This window comes from Camelus ferus, chromosome 14 (genome assembly GCF_009834535.1).
Source record: "Camelus ferus isolate YT-003-E chromosome 14, BCGSAC_Cfer_1.0, whole genome shotgun sequence".
Lineage (NCBI taxonomy): Eukaryota > Metazoa > Chordata > Mammalia > Artiodactyla > Camelidae > Camelus > Camelus ferus.
Window position 1 is genome coordinate 35,006,007 of NC_045709.1, and position 15,683 is coordinate 35,021,689.

The 15,683-nt window shown below is 52.3% G+C and overlaps 2 protein-coding genes across 6 annotated transcripts in view; one reads left to right on the top strand and one right to left on the bottom strand.

Annotated features, from left to right (window-relative positions):
• The window catches only part of STK24 (serine/threonine kinase 24), a 93,276-nt gene extending 86,363 nt beyond the window's left edge, over nt 1-6,913 (top strand). The window contains exons 10-11 of the mRNA XM_032496746.1: nt 2,467-2,603; nt 5,868-6,913. Of these exons, the coding sequence (XP_032352637.1) occupies nt 2,467-2,603; nt 5,868-5,904 (174 nt within the window). The 3' untranslated portion in view covers nt 5,905-6,913. The remainder of the gene's footprint in view (nt 1-2,466; nt 2,604-5,867) is intronic.
• Nucleotides 6,914-9,763: 2,850 nt separating this feature from the next.
• The window catches only part of FARP1 (FERM, ARH/RhoGEF and pleckstrin domain protein 1), a 277,212-nt gene continuing 271,292 nt past the window's right edge, over nt 9,764-15,683 (bottom strand). For all 5 annotated transcript variants that reach the window (XM_032496743.1, XM_032496745.1, XM_032496741.1 and 2 more), the window contains 3 exons: nt 12,662-12,769; nt 12,161-12,312; nt 9,764-11,248 (listed from right to left, as the gene is read on the bottom strand). In XM_032496743.1, the coding sequence (XP_032352634.1) occupies nt 11,167-11,248; nt 12,161-12,312; nt 12,662-12,769 (342 nt within the window). In that variant the 3' untranslated portion in view covers nt 9,764-11,166. The remainder of the gene's footprint in view (nt 11,249-12,160; nt 12,313-12,661; nt 12,770-15,683) is intronic.

A 15,683-nucleotide genomic window follows, 5' to 3' on the forward strand; every position in this document is an offset into this window, starting at 1 on the left:
GAAGAAGTGGGGACGGGGGCACTCGCTCTGTGACAGTGTGGCCGTGGGATTTGGGGTAATAGGAGCAGCTGGCACACGTGGGCGGAGAGGGTGCCTTGTGCTCCTAGAGCCCAGCCGGGGTGGGGCTCGGCCTTCCACGAGCGCTTCCTGCTTTCCCTGGGGCCGTCTTCTGTCCACCCTCTCCTGGGACGTGTCGCTGTGCCACTGCTGGGAGTGTACACATGGGACGCCAGCGACCAACCCCAGTCCTTATGTTCCCCAGGCGATTTTGGCTTCAGTTGTGCTGCTTTCTACAAAACCTAGTTGAGTGCAGCCTCTCTGCCTCAGACAGATGTATGTATGGAGATGTGGAAAGTGGATTTTTACTTTAAAGGACACATTGGAGTCCCTTAAGTCCTTGTGTTTCCTGGGTAGTCAACTCGCCCCGCAGGGCCCCCGGACTGCTAGGTGAGCAGCCACTGTTCCCTGTTCCATGACCGACTGCCCCACCTGTCCCCTCTCAGGCCCCCACTCCCCTAAGTATGTATATGCCGACTATACGTGGAGATGTTTCGAGTGGGTTTCATGAAGATGAACGTTATCCTTTCTCTGGTTAGTAGCTAATGGAAAATAGGTTGGAAATACCACTTTCTGTCATTTTTCTGTGCCCCTTTCCGGGCTCAGGCTGCCTTTTAAGATAATTCGGAATGAGTCACTCAGTGCCTTTTGTTTGGGTGGTGACGCAGGGCTCTCAGGGCAGCTGGAGCACAGGGCTCTTGGGCTGGAGGTGGGTGGTCTACGGTAGGAAGGGAGGCCGCCCACGGTCTCATCCCTTTGCTCAGCTTGGCCTGTGGTGCCTCCAGCCCTTCCAGCCTGGCGAGTCAGGGCTCAGCTGGTGGGCAGTGGCTGGAGCCTGGCGTGTGGGTTGAAACCACCGACTACACCGGGTCCAGGTGGGAAGGTGACGGCTGCAGGGCAGGCGGAGGCCTGTGTCGCTCTGCCCGCAGCCTCGGCAGGTTTTTCTAGGCCCTCCGCTCTTCCTGGGACGCCCATGGGACCCCGTTTCACGCTTGGTTAGCTTCTTTGGGCCATTAGCCCTTCAGGTTTTCCGGAGGCTCCTTTGCTTTCCTACGACCCTGACCTCACACTTTACTGGGATCAGTCAGGCGGTTCGGGAAAACGGCACAGGTTTTCTCGTTTGTCTGAAGCCATCTGTTTTTTATTGGGCACATGGAAAAAAGCTATTCTGAAGTCATTATTCAGAATTAATGAGCTAATCTAAGTATAATAATACTTTGATTTTTTTCAGCTGTGCTAAAGGTAAACTCAAAGGCATCTCTTCCTGTGTGTTTTTATTGTTTGCTAACCTCATGTTCAGAGTGTTGAGAGTGCATCGTTTGTGTAATACTCCCTCAGCGGGGCTCCCTCAGGTGGGGGTGGGGCGGAGCCCAGCCGCAGCCTCCAGGGGGCGGGGTCTCCCGCAGCGTTGGAGGCCAGGTGGGCAGGCGGTGAGGAGGTAGCTGCAGGAGGTGGGAGGGAGCAGAGCGGGGGCAGCTCGGGACTTGGGAAGCCTGTTGTGATTCGTTGTTAACGTTATGGGGTGTGGGGAGTCCCAGACAGACGTCTCCAGGTCGACTGTGTCATGTCTGGTGACACACAGGGTGGGACTCAGGGACAGACGCTTTGGGAGGTGCTGAGCAGACGGCCTCCTGGTTCCTGTCTGTCCCTGTCTGTCCCTGTAGATGGGAGAGGGGAGAAGCCGGGGATAATGGCATGTGGTCCCAACGGCCTGAGAGGCCACGGCTGAGTGCTCTGTGCACTGTTTCCTGAAGATGAGATGGAGGAGGGGCTCCCGAGGGGAGGCCAGGTCGGTGGTCCCCACGGCCGCTAAGGGAGCTGGTTCCAGCGGCTCTGGGTCCCTTGGTGCTGCGTGCTGGCCAGAGCAGCCCCCCTTCCACCTGGCGTGTTCGGGGCGCATCCCAGAAAGACAAGAGCTGCCTGAGGACAGTCAGGGTTTCCTGTGGGAACAGCGTGCTGAGAGGGACACGGAGGACTCGCAGGATTTAGGGCTACTGCTCATTTACATGAAATGAAACATTCTGGCAGGACTCTAGCCCCCAGAGGCACTCTCCCTGGGGGCTGAAGCTCATTCACCTCAGGGGATGAGCGTTGGGAGGTGCGCATGCAGCTTCAGTGTGGAGACCAGAGGGCTTTTCTGGTGTGAGATGCGGGGGAAATGGAAAAAGAAAGCAGAGGGCAGCTGCCGGGATCCCCTTCTGAGAAGGTGCACATGAAGCTGGTCGTCTGTGTCCTTCCCTGGTGAAGGGAGTGACCTCGGTTCGACTCAGGCCCTTTCCTCGCCTTAGTGCTCTCAGCCTCCAGGGAGCCGAGGTGACCGGGCCGCACGGCATGTGACTGCTGAGACAGTTGCCATCCTTCCTGTGGTCAGGTGTGTCACTGCTGTTGTCCATGTCTGTGTGTTTTCAGCTGAAGGAGAAGAGCCAGGCGTGTGGAGGCCACCTGGGGTCCATAGAAGAGCTGCGCGGGGCCATCTACTTGGCAGAGGAGGCCAGCCCTGGCATCTCCGACACCATGGTGGCCCAGCTTGTGCAGCGGCTGCAGAGGTGGGTGCCGTGGGGACAGGTGGCGGGGGTGGGGGGGTTGGTGGCTCTGCAGCAGTCACTTTGGCGCTTTGCTCCGGCCTGTGCCTGTGCCCTCCCAGGCCACAGGGTGGAGGCAGGACCCAGTGAGAGGAGACTTTTCTGAATTTGAGAAGTCAATGTGGGTGAACCATTTGAACCTGGAAGCTGCTGGGAAGGACCCCAGAACTTTGAGGTTGTAGCTGTTGTCACATAAGTACAGGATGGTTTTAGGACACCTGCCTGCTCTCCTGGTGGCCTCATGAGCAGCCAGAGGAGTGCGCCCAGAGCCAGATGTCTGTAACTCTCCATTGGGTTTTATGCTTTAAAGTCAGGTGTCCAGAAACGCTGGAAGTTGGGACTCAGTGAGTTCACTGTGCTCTTTTGTTTGGCTTGACTCTGCCTGTTCACAGCTCTGCCTGTTTTCAGGAAGCCTTGTCTTGGTGGCAGGGAGTTTCCTGTCCCCACCAGTGGGCCTGGTGCCATGTGCTCCAGGGTGAGGAGGAGGAAGTGGGGGTGCTGATCGGACCCCCGCCTGCTATCTCAAGCATGTTTGAGGAGCCTCCCTGTGGAGGAGGTCACCAGTGTGCGGTCATTTAGGGGTGTTTGGAGAGAGTAAGGGTGTACTGTCCAGCAGCCCGAGCTCTCCACACTCCACACCTTTCTCTCTTACCCAAACCCCAGGCGTGTATTGACCTTCCCGGTGAATTGTCCCAGCTGCTGAGCCCCTTCCAAAGAACGGCTGGGCTGGACGAGAATTAAGAGCGAGTGTCTCCGGTCTTTTCTGAGATGTTGACTTGCCAGCATATAGAGCAGTTTGGGGCCTGTGGGGTCACTTCTGCCGTGTGGAAGTGGTGATTGAAGGGGCTGCCTGCCGCCCTGTGAGGGGTCCCTCTAAAGTGGGACTCAGAAATCTCAGTCCTGACCCTGCAGATTTGTTCTCCGGAGCTCAGGCTCCCTCGTAAGATCATCCCAACCTGCTCTCACCTCTAGGCTAGAGAGTAAGGACTGTGTACTCGACTACCTTCAATTTTGAGGCACTTGAAGGAGTTAGGTCTGCGTTTTGGGTAACACCCCTCCTCCTTCCCACGTTTCATACAACAAATTACAGGAATAAAGGAAAATAGAATTAAAACGTCTCCCATATGCTCACCCACACGTTGTTTTTACCACATTTATGTGTCCATCCAGTACGTGTGAATCACATTTCTAACAGCTTTGTTATAACACCCCTTGAATGTTTTATCCTGTGACGGTACCACATAGACTTTCTCCTGTTAATTAATAGTGGTCCATTTTTATGATTTCTCAAGAAACTTGGTACCACTCCACACCTCATTCCGGCGGCATTTATTTCTCATTAAAAAAATCCTTTAAGTCAAACACGTAGAACCAGAGCAGAAACTGGTGCTGACTTTAGTTTTGTTTCTTGCGTTTGTGGTGTCGCTCTTAGGACAGACATTTTCCATGTTGTCCCGAATTGCCTGAAGTTGTTACTGACAACGTCTACATGTGGCTCGATTTCCCCGCAGCTCCGGGCACAGGTGGTGTGGCTGCGGTGGCCTGTGCGGGTTTAACTGATCCGTGTCTCTGTTCCCTTCCTCTAGTTGGCATATATGGCGATCTTTCCCGGTGCTGTCCAATAGAAGGACACCGCGAGGCACACGTGTGGTTTTACATTTTCTAGTAGCCACGTTAAAAATGGTTTTTAAAAAAAGGAACACGTAAAATTTGTTTTAATAATGTATTTCTTAACCCACTGCTTCAGAATCTTATCTCAGAATGCCATCAGCGTAGATGGTCACCAGTCAGGCCTTTGGCCTCCGTTGTGGGGCTCAGTCTTTGCAGTCGGTGTGCTTCACAGTCAGCCGCCTGAGTCGGTATGAACGCGCCACTTCCCGGGTGTCGCGTTTCCCACGGGACACAGACAAGCTGCCCGCCGTCGGCTCGCTGTTCCCACTCTGCTTCCCATTCCCTCCAGTTCTCTCTTGTCCTTGAGGACATGTGACCATCTCCTCAGCCACCAGACGACCGTGCTCTGGGGGGTTTGTCCCCGTCTGGTCCCTTTCAGGCCCTCCGAGCTCTCCCCGTGTGTCCCCTTCCACAGGGGCTGCTGCTTGCACCACACACCCACTTTGCTCCCAGAAGCGTCACTTCCGGGGACGCCTTGGAAACGGGAGCACCAGCTTTTGTCGGATGAGTTTTCAGAGGTTCATGTGTGTCTTAGTTTGAACTGACATGTGGGTCCCTGTGTGTGGCACCAGCTCCTCCTGTGACTTAGGCATTTGCATTTCTTGAAAAATGAGTTTCGGGGTCTGTGGCTGAAGTGCTTTTCTGGTCTGTTCTCTGGACGAGTGCCCTGTATTTTAAACTCCTTCAAAGAGGAGCTCTAGTTTGGACTGTCTGCAGTGAGTTTCCAGAAACTCGTCCTCAGCCATCTCCTATGACTCAGGGAATTTGGCCATGAAGGGACCTTCCCCGCATTTTTTTGTATTCCAAAGATAGTTGTGTGGAGATACTGGGGAGCGGAAGAGCATGCCCGTCCCACCTCTCTAGCCCCGTGGCCGTCGTCGTGGTGTTGGTGGGTGGCCTTCCATTGCTGTGGACGAGTCACCGGGTGAACCTGCACGCGTGTGATTTTGTGTTCACTTCTTATCCGTGTATATTGTTCATTAGACTTAAACATGTCTGCAGTTGTGTTATTTCACTGAGCTTGCTTAATTTACTTAACCATTTCTCTATTGTTGGACATCGGAATTGCCTCTTACTTATTATAATTACAAAAAATGTAGGAAACAGTTCTAGGAAGCGAATTACGTGAACTGCTAAGCACCACTGTTTCTGTGGTCACAAAGGGTCTCGCACAGATCCTCAAACCGGCATGGCGTGCCTCCCAGGGATCTTACGGGTCATTGGGTGTTACTGATTTTCTGGTTTTTAAAAACTGATTGTAAGTAAAGGTATGTCAGTAACTACTTTACTCACCTCTCTTTTTTCCTCTCTCTTGGGAGGCTTCGCACATTGTCAGTTTTTGTTAACTTATCTGTGAGAAGTTTTTAGCGCTGGAATCATGATTTTCTTAATTTTTATGAATTCTTTATGCGATAACTGGACTTGTGCTGCTTAATTTGTTTGCGACTTGGGGTTGCCTATAGAAAGTAGGATTTCAGTTATTGTTTGAAGTTTTGCAAGTTAATATTTTTAATTTAGAGAAATGACATTTATTTCCTTCTGTCTGTTTTTTCCTAGATACTCTCTCAGTGGTGGAGGAACTTCGTCCCACTGAAATTCCTTTGGCGTTTGGGGTTTTGTTTTTCCTTGTTTTCCTCTTCATCCTCCTTCTTAAAAGTCAATGAGAGCCTTTGCTGACTCCGCTGAAGAGGCGCGCCCTTGGGGGGCCGTGCGCTCGGCGAGGTCGCCCGGCCCGGCCACATGGCCCCTCGCTGGCCTCGGCCTGACGACGTCTCCTGGTGGGGCGGGGAGGGGCAGCTCCTTCCAGCGATTATTTTATTTTTCTTGTTTTTAATTTTAACCAGTAGTGCACATATCAAGGAAAGTGTCTTTAAAAACAAAAAAATAAGCCCTGAAATGTATATTTGGGATTATGATAAGGCAACTGAAGAAATGAAACCTCAGGTATCCTGCTTTAAGTCGATGACTCCCCCTCCCCGGGAGACAGGAGAACCGCTCTGGTGGGTCAGTGTACAGATTGTATATAGTGTCATTTTTACGGAACCCCTTTTGGCGTGCATAGGAATCACTGTGTACAAATTGGCCAAGTGCTTCTGTAGATAATGTCAGTGGAGTAAATATTCGACAGGCCATAACTTGAGTCTATTGCCTTGCCTTTATTACATGTAAATTTTGAATTATGTGACCAGTGATTTGGATTTTATTTTGTATTTGCAGGGTTTGCCATTAATAATAATTAATGCCCCTCTCGTGGAACACTCCTATATTTGTACCTCAGCCGATGCAAATTTTCCTCTTGTTTGCCCTTTTGGTACACTTAGAAGTTGATTTCTTTTTTCATCGATGGTACTATTTCTTAGTGTTTTAAATTGGAACATACCTTGCCTCATGAAGCTTTAAATTATTATTTTTAAATTTCTCCCCAACGAAGCGTTCTCTCTCTCGTCTGACATTTGTTTGGAATTGTGCCACTGCCAGTTGTGCGCCAGCTGTGCGTCCTTTCAGTATGATTTTCTGTTGCACCTTGTAGTGAAATCTGCATATCATCTTTCCCACCTAAAAATGTCTGAATGCTTACACAAATAAATTTTGTAACACACTTATTTTGCACCCTCTTCTTGGAACGTGACTCTTGCAAGGGCAGTGTACCTGCCGAGTGTGTGTGTGTGTGTGTGTGTGTGTGTGTGGCACCAGGAAGGAGTGCCTACGTTCACAGTGCTCCATGTCCCGGTCAGCTCCCTCTGCAACTTTAAAAAATGGTCCTGAGAAGGAATGGGTGAATTTTGCTGATTTTTGTGAAACTGCTCTGTCTTCCTAGGGACCTCGATGGAGGGCTGCTTTGTTGTCCGCTGGTTTGTCAGCTCAGGGTCTGTATTTTTCTTGGCTTGTGGCAGGGTCTTGCTTGCCTTCCACGGGGGTTGGTGGTCCCTGGGTCCCTGGGATGGGAAATAGAGTTCTCGAAGCAGTTCTGCCCTGACTCGAGTACGTGTGGCAGCCTCTCTTATTTGTTGATGTGAACCACTGTCATGACTTGTTGGAGTAGTAGTTCCTGATGGGGAATACAAAGAAAGGATTTTTGGAAACAGGGAAGTTACTGGGGACAGAAGGTCAGTCATCTGGCTCAGTGACGGGGGAGGACAAAGGCCTGAGCCAGAGATGTTTGAGTGGGTGGTTTTTGCTGAGATTGTTACTGGAATGGAGTCTAGTTTTTAAACTCTTAAAGTAAGCTGTGCTTTTTAAATTGCAAGTAGATTTGGGTTGGCATTAATTTCTATAAGGGATACATTTTGCTTAGAGGAAATAGAACCAAATTGCTCATTCCTGTGCATGTTTTTTTGCAGCAGGACTGTTCAAGTTGAATGGTAAAAACTGAGAATGTTTCATGTTGTGTTTGGGAGAGTATTCTGTGTGAGGGAGCTGTTTGTGTCCCTGTGTGAGCAGAAGCCAAAGGTGAGTTCTGTCTGTGGCTGGAGAAAGACTCCCTCAGGGAAACGAAGCTGATCTCCCCACACGTGCAGCTCGTCCTGCAGAGCCCACGTGGACGGCAGCTTTCCGTTCCAGATGTGCGCGTGGGCAGCAGTGTCCAGACCTGATGCCGATGCCAGCCTCAAGCAGGAGGAGCGGTTACACGGACCGTAGACTGGATTCCAACCACACAGTGGTGCGAACGGTTAGTAGATGCTGTGTGTCGGCTGGGCGGTGAGAGCACACGGCACTGTCTGACACAGCGGCACGTTACTGAGTTTACGGAAATGGCTTCTGTTGATGAAGCTTCTTGGGGAAGACTTGATTTGAATGGCGTTTGAAAGTGGAGCACCGCCGCATACAGTCTCTCCTGGTTTGTTACTTGCTGTAGACAAACAGAATCAGCTGATGTGTTTTTAAGGGCATCTTGTTTAGCCAAGGAGGCTAGCATTTGTCCACTCCGGGTCCTTTCTTAAAAGACAGACCAGGTACCAGGGCTACAACAGCACCCACTGCGGGCAGTTGAACCACTGTTGCTGTGCAGCCAGACCTGTGAACTTGGCATTCAAGGGGAGTTGCCTCACACTCGGAAGCCTCCGATGCTAAACCCCAGTAGACTTGTGCCTTATCTGCCTCCACTGCAGGTGGCGGGGGACTTCAGTCAGGCATGACAGCCTTTTGGAAGTGGAGGCATTGGGCTGACTGGCTGTTTACACCTTTTTGAAGTTGTCTTTTCGTGTCTGGCTGGCTGCACGAAGCGAGGTGGCTACCGGTGTGGTTTGGGGGCCCTGGCTCTGCAACACTCAGTCTTGTGATGGTCTCCCTGTACCCAAGTGCCACACACCTTCTGAATCGGACGGTTTTATTTTCCAATTGGTCTTTTATTTTCCAATTTGGTTCGGTTCTTTTATGCAGCATTTTATCTTTTGGCAAAACATGGTCTGTTTATCAGCATTTTTATACTTTCTTCCTTGAGAACATGGTGTGTGTATTTCTGCTATAAAATATGGCGATAACTGGGGCGTGCTGCAAGGTGTGTTCTTAAGTACAGGGTCTATCATGCAGGGGTCAGTAAAGTTCCCAGAAACAATTACTTCTGTGTGTTGAGGGAATAGATGTCTTGTGGTGTTGTGTCCCGCGGCCCCCCCCCCCCCAATTTATATGTTGAAACCCTAAGCCCCTGTGTGCTGTTGTCAGGAGGTGGGAGTCTTTGGGGTGATGAAGTCGTGAGGGTAGAGCCCTCAGGACTAGGATTAGCGCCCTGATCTCACAGAGACCCCTCATCCCTTACGCCACATGAGGACACAGAGAGAAGATGGCCGTCTATGAACGAGGAAGTGGACCCTCACCAGACACTGAATCTGCCACCCTGATCTTGGACTTCCCAAACTGTGAGAGAAATTGGTTGTTTATAAGTCACCCAATCGAATGGTATTTTTGTTACAGCAGCCTGCATGGACTGAGACAGGGTATCTCTAAAACTCCCTGTGTTTCTGGCAGCTTGGTCTACATTACCCACATGATTTGGACTTAGGTTTTCTTTGAAGTTGCAGGGGAACACGGGTGTGAGTCACGGACGGGAGCAGCAGATGGGGTCTTGTAGTAAGTTGTGTGACAGGTGTGACTTCTGCAGGGAGAATTTGATTTTGCCATTTCAGCTGTTTGGGGACTGGGGACAGATGCTTCCCAGCCCCAGGGCTCTGGCCCCCAGGTGTGGGAGGAGCCTCAGGGCCCTTTTCAGAAAGCAGAGGGAGCCCCTCGCTGCCCACTGGGCTCTCCCCTTGTCTTCTGTCCCCTTGGACGGTCAGCCTCCTAGTTCTGCTTCCCCAGGCTGAAGCAGCAGGGGAACTAAAATGCAAGTTTCCCAGACACGTTGTCGGTCTCCCTGAGCAGCTGCTTCTGTTCTTTGACACTCGCCCAGCAGTGACCAGCCCACCGCCCCTCCCTGACACACCCGCATTAGATGCGATTAAAGACAAGAGACAAGGTTGGTGGTTTTGCCTTAAAACTTCAATATGCTGGATTGTGGCGTGAGGTATTTTTATTCCCTTTTGTTAGTACGTAGAACCATCTGGTACATATTGTAAGGCAAATGATTAACACATCTCAAGCTACTCATCCATTTGTGTATCGCCGTTTCCACGTGCGCCGGTCACGGCTCCACAGTCGGGGTTGCCCTGTGTGTCTCGGGGAAGGGGAAGTGTGGTGGTGGGGGTCACCCCCTCTGGGGTCTGCATCAGAAAGGGCTTAACAAAACGCAGGGACCAGCAGCCACCCACTCCCCACAGAGAAGAGGCAAATGGATTTTGACTGGCAGGCCCAGCGGTTACTGGACCCTGTTCCCTGTGTTGTCCGACTATTAAGGATGTGCAGTGTCCTACGGTCCATACCCCAGGCCCGGGGGAATGAGTATAAGGAGAAAAGAACAGTTCTGGAGATGGGCACGGTATCTACCACTATGGAGGGTGCAGTTCCAAACCACAGTCACGGGAGCTCGAGGGAAGGGGACGGGAGCCGGAGGACGACGCCCCATTGTGCAGCTGCGGCCGTTGGAGGCTCCCAGACCCGCGTGGACGTCACAGCTCACAAACGGCCGGTCACTGACACAGAGGTGCTCATGAAACAGACAGCAAAACAGCACAGCTACTACCTTCACCGGACACACCACGCACAGTACACTGATAGTCCCGAGGGTGCGCCGGCCGCCTACCTCCCATGACAGGAAGCCAGCCCGCTACAGCTTGTAAATAGTCATCACACAATTTGGTCAACTTGTGCCAAGCAGCAGGTCTGGGAACCAGCGTTTCACCGGAGCACAAGCCCCGAGTGGAATGTGGGGTCCTGCAAATTGCTTGTTAATCAAAGATGTAAACCTTACTAACGTTCTATCATTTATAAAAGTAGAAAGATTGGGAAGAAAAACACGAAATCTGAAAATGATCTCATTTGCTTAAGACTGTGCCACGTGTATCACAAACACTGGAAAATCCATTTTTTTAAAATGCAGCAGCCTAGAAATCAAAAGTTTATCTTCTAAGAAAAAGAGCACTTGCCCTGTCTTTCGGTTGAATGGATGTGTTGACACTGCTTTTAAGGTGCAGTTGGGGAGGGGAAAATGTCATTTGGCACTCTACTAATGACAGTGTTTTAATACTGGCACAAGCTCAAGACAGCCCACCCAGAGAATGACGGCTGAGGTCCCATTCAGATGAGAGATTAACAGCTGAAAAGACAAGGTGAAAAACGGCTCTGCAGAGACAGATGAGAGTTGCTGGGAAACCACGTTTTTGTTTTCCAGACAGGTGTTAATTTTACTAGGCTTCATTAATACAGGAGGTTTCTTCCAGGAAAGGCGCCGCTGCCGGAACAAACCGACAAACGTGTCCTGCCATCAATACATGTGAGATTCTTTGTGACTCAGCACGTGGGCCCGGGAGGCAGAGCTGGTGGCACTTCGGATCACCTCCATCCACCTAAGTCAAGAACATGACGGTCAGGGACCACTGTTCAGAAACCCAGGTCCCTGAGAGTCCATTGCTTGTAGCTGCTTCCTGACACATGGTCCTGCCATTTCAGCACAAGAGACCTGAGAGGAACGCCCAGCACCCAAGTAAATGAAAGCAGGGGCCAAGGGTTCCTCCGGGTACATCAGAGGAATGCACTTTGAGAACCGCTGACCCGGCAGAAGTTCTGGGAGGGGGGTGCTGTTGGCAACTGAACTATGTCCTTCTCAGGACCAGAGGGTGCAGCCCGCCCTGCTTTGTGGGAGCTCCATTTTATATACTTGAGCATTTGTAACCAGTGACTTTCAAATACCCTGGGGCCATCCAGAGACATTTCTGGTTGTCACAACGGAGGGGGTACAGCTGGTGCCCCACCAGCAAAGCATGATCTGAGCCAGAATGTCAGTAGTGCTGGGTGGGCCCAGCTTCCTGCCTTCGTGGTGCTTAGAGCAGCACTTTTGAAATTCGCTAATGCCAGGCTCTTCCCCGGCAATGGCACGTGACCCTTGCTGCACCACGACAGGATCCCAGCTTCAGTAAACCCAGCCCTCAAGTTCAGCCTTCCCAGCTGTTTTCCAGCCTGGGTCGCATTTGAGAAGTGCTGTGCCCTGGGCTCACTTCGCACCAATGGAGCTGAGGGACCGCTGCTCTAGGGGTTGGGGGAGGCGTCCAACCTGGTTTCAAACCTTGGTGCTGTCCCCAGTGAACTAACTTCACTAATCTGTGCCAGCTCGGAACGGGCAGGGTTGGGGTGACAAGCCCATCCTGGTAGGCAGTAAAGACAGGGCGGGGCCCGACCCACTCACTCGCTTGGGAGAAAGCCTTTTGCCCAGAAGAGGAGTGTCCTTTTCCTGCAGGTGCCCTGTGCAGGGGGACAGTTACCTTTCGAACGTGTATTCACTTTCAGCCCTGAAGTAGTACACGTGGGACTTGAAGTGCAGCTTGAACACGTGGTCTTTGTGGATGTCCTCGGCCTCCGAGGGGACAGTCAGTGAGTATCCCAGCAGAGGCAGGCTGGCAAGGGGGTGATTGTCCTGGAAGGGGGCACAGGAGGGGGCGCTGAGTCTGGCTGCAACCTCCCGCCTGCAGCCACTCTGGGAGCCAAGGCCACCGGTGTGGGCCTGAATGCGGTAGTGGGCCTGCCGTGCTTCAGCCATAGGTGAATCCACCCCGCTCCCTGTCCCGCCAGCGGACACGCGGCCCCGCTCCCAGGTGGAAGCAGTTAGCCTTCACTTTGAGTGGAGGGTCCTGATGGCTGTGGCCCTCCACGGCTGGTGGGGCGGCTCAGGGGTGAAGGTCTTCCTCCTTCCAGAGGAAAGCTGTGGTGTGAGGGTGTGTGAGGGTCCGTGAGGCTCCCCCCCCCCCCCCCCCCCGGGCATGCACCTGGTGTGACTTGTAGAAGAACAGGCAGAAGTTAGTGAACACCACCCACAGCTTCTGCCACCCATTGCTGTTCTTGAATTTCCTCAGCAGGTTCCCCGACAGCTGATTCTGCAAGACAAGCAGGCAGGTGAGGAGCACAAGTGGAGAACCTGGTCACAGTCCTGGGGGCCCTCGGTGGCATTGCTGGGCAGCCCCCCTGCACTAGGCCCCCAGGCCGGGGGTCTGAGAACAGGCTTCCTGAGAGTGACTGAGATGCCTTTCTTCCCGGTAAGGGGAGAAGCCCCTGGGAAGTGGACTGAGGGGAGCTGCTTTGACTTTTGTCACCGGTTATGGGTTCAGTTACAGTCCCTGAAAGATACCTTGAAGTCCCAACCCCCTAGTGCCTCAGAATGTGACTGTGTTTGGAGACGGGGGTCATCACACGTGTAACTGGTGAGGAGGCCATGCTGGAGGGAGAGAGGCCAGTCATCCCCTATGACTAATGCGCTTGTATGAAAAAAGGAGGAGGGAGAGAGATGTTGGAGGCACACGGCGGTGAATGTAGCTACAAGCCCCAAAACAAGGCAGCTGCCTTCCACGCAGGTTTCAGAGGGAGCTTGGCCCTCCTGCCACCTTGATTTCTGGATTTCTGCCCTCCTGAATAGCGAGACAAATGGTTCAGATCTCCAAGGGAAAGGGTCCATTACCCTCAACTACATGCCCTCCTGAGCCCTGTGCCAGCAGCTCCCAACTGCCACCTAGTGGCCACAGCTGGAACACTGGATGTCCGCGCGGTACTTCCAGACTATCCTCTCCCCTGCACCAAAGGGACCTCATCCAGGAGAGAATGCTGGTAGAAGCAGGCATTTTAGTTTAACTCCAGAGCTCCTGTGGGCTCCTGAGCGAGGATGCCCAGAGTGGAGTATGCATAGCCTTGCTGATGCTGTAAATTCCCCTCAGTGTCACCTCTCAGAGGACATGAAGACTCCTCCATGGCCTCGGCATGCCAGGAGCTCATTACCAGGAAGCCCCAAAGCAGAGAGAAATGGACGGTGGTGGTCACACAGCCTTGTGAGTGTAATTATTGCCACTAAATCGTTCACTTCAAAGTGGTTTAAACAGGCAAACCCACCACAATTAAAAATACATATCCCTGCGTCTACTCTGCCCCTTTGGGGCCTCTCCAGTAACTCATATTTACTCCAATAAGCTTTCTCAAGGAAGGCCCCCTCTGCCGGGAGTTGAGTTTGAAGGGCTCCAGCCTCGAGCTGCTCACGGTCCGATGGGGAGACTGGGGGCTGGTGGTGCTGCAGATGGAGTGCCCTGTTTTCTTGTGCCTTTCCAAGAGTGGCAGCTGGTGAGGTGAGTTCCAGCAGGGGACGGTGGCAGCCAGAGTTGGGGTTGATGTTTTTGCACCAACACACAAGACTGCGAGTCTAGTATGGTGGGAAGGCCAGTAGCACATCCTCCTTTCCTTTTACTTCATATTTTTACACCGATTCAAATACATTCCTCCAGATAGTCCAAAAAGCCTTTCTCTCAGATGCAGTTACCTCTGGAACAAGAGACAGTCCATCCCACAGTGTGGTTGACACAAGTTACCAATGAGTCAGGTTCCAGGCCAGTGTTCTTCCCAAGGCACGTTCACAAGGAGGCTCTTAACGCCAGCCTCCTTAAATGCTCCTGGAACAGTGCCAGGGTATAGACTCTAAGTCCTTCTGGCCTTGCCATCTTTAGAGACCAGTTGGTTCTTAATAATTGCATCCACTTGTCCTTCCTTGCTCCCCATTGTCCTAGCGGCCTCCAAAGTTGCCACCCTCACTGAACCCCTGCACCCCTGGGCTTCATTCCCATATCCACTTCAGTCTCCTACTCAGGTGCCATGGCCCCTGAGCTCTGCCCCCACCCCCTTTGTCAGCAGTGCTCTCAAGAACCTGAACCTTTTGTCTGTGTGGCTGACCCTTGGGTCAGTCCCCAACCTGGACTAGTTCTCCATCTGCTGCCTGGACAGGGGAGGTCAGCAGCCCCCCTCACCTGGACTGCCTTCTTGGAGGATGGCCTTTGCTCTTCCCTCTGCTTGGTTCCCAGCTGCTCTATCCCTACTGTGGACGGACTTATGTCCCACTCCAAAAGATATATTCAAGTCCAGAGTACCTGTGAATGCCTTATTTAGAAATAGGGTCTCTGCAGATGTCATCAAGTTAAGATGAGGTCATACTTGAGCAGGGTAGGTCCCAATCCCAATGACGGGCATCCTCATAGGAAGAGGACTTTCTAACAGATACACAGGGAGGTGGAGGCAGAGACTGGAGTGATGTGTCCACAAGCTGAGGGAAGGCTGAGCATGGCAGAAGCCAGGAGAGGCCTGCGACAGATCTTTGTTCATGGCCTCCAGAGGGAGCCAACCCTGCCTCCACCTTGACCTTGGACTTAAGGCCTCCAGCCCTGTGAATTTCTATTGTTAAGCAGTTGGTGAGACTGTTAGAGCAGCCACAGGAACCAAGAGCCCTCACGTCGGCTGTGCGCCCAGCATGCCCTGCCTGGCAGCTCTCAGCAAACTTCCTCAAAGGGCCACACACAGCAAATAGTTTAGGTTTTTTTGGGCTAAGAAGTAAAATCAGATACTTGTAGCAACCATTCAAAAATGTGAAACCCCGTTCTTAGTGGACGGGCCGTAACCAGTCTGGGCAGGCAGGATTTGACCTGTAGGCCACAGTGTGCGGGCCGGTCCCTGACACTCAGCTGACCCACCCCGACCAGAGGCTCCCCTGTGCCAGCCTGTCCGCCCAAAGAGCCGGGCTCGAGAAGCTGTGTCTGGGCCGCATTCTTGAAGGGCCTGCACGATGGTTTTAAGCCCACCAAACTCCCACACCTTGCCCTGCCCCCTGGCTTCCCTGGGCTCAACTGGACAGAACAGCTCTGATTAGGTTTTTTTTGGGGGGGAGGCATCAGATGGTCACTGCTTCTTCCCTGCTCCCTCTTGCTGGAAAGATCCCCTGACACCTTGAGACTTATGGCCTCCCTGGAAGGAATCTCCAGTTGG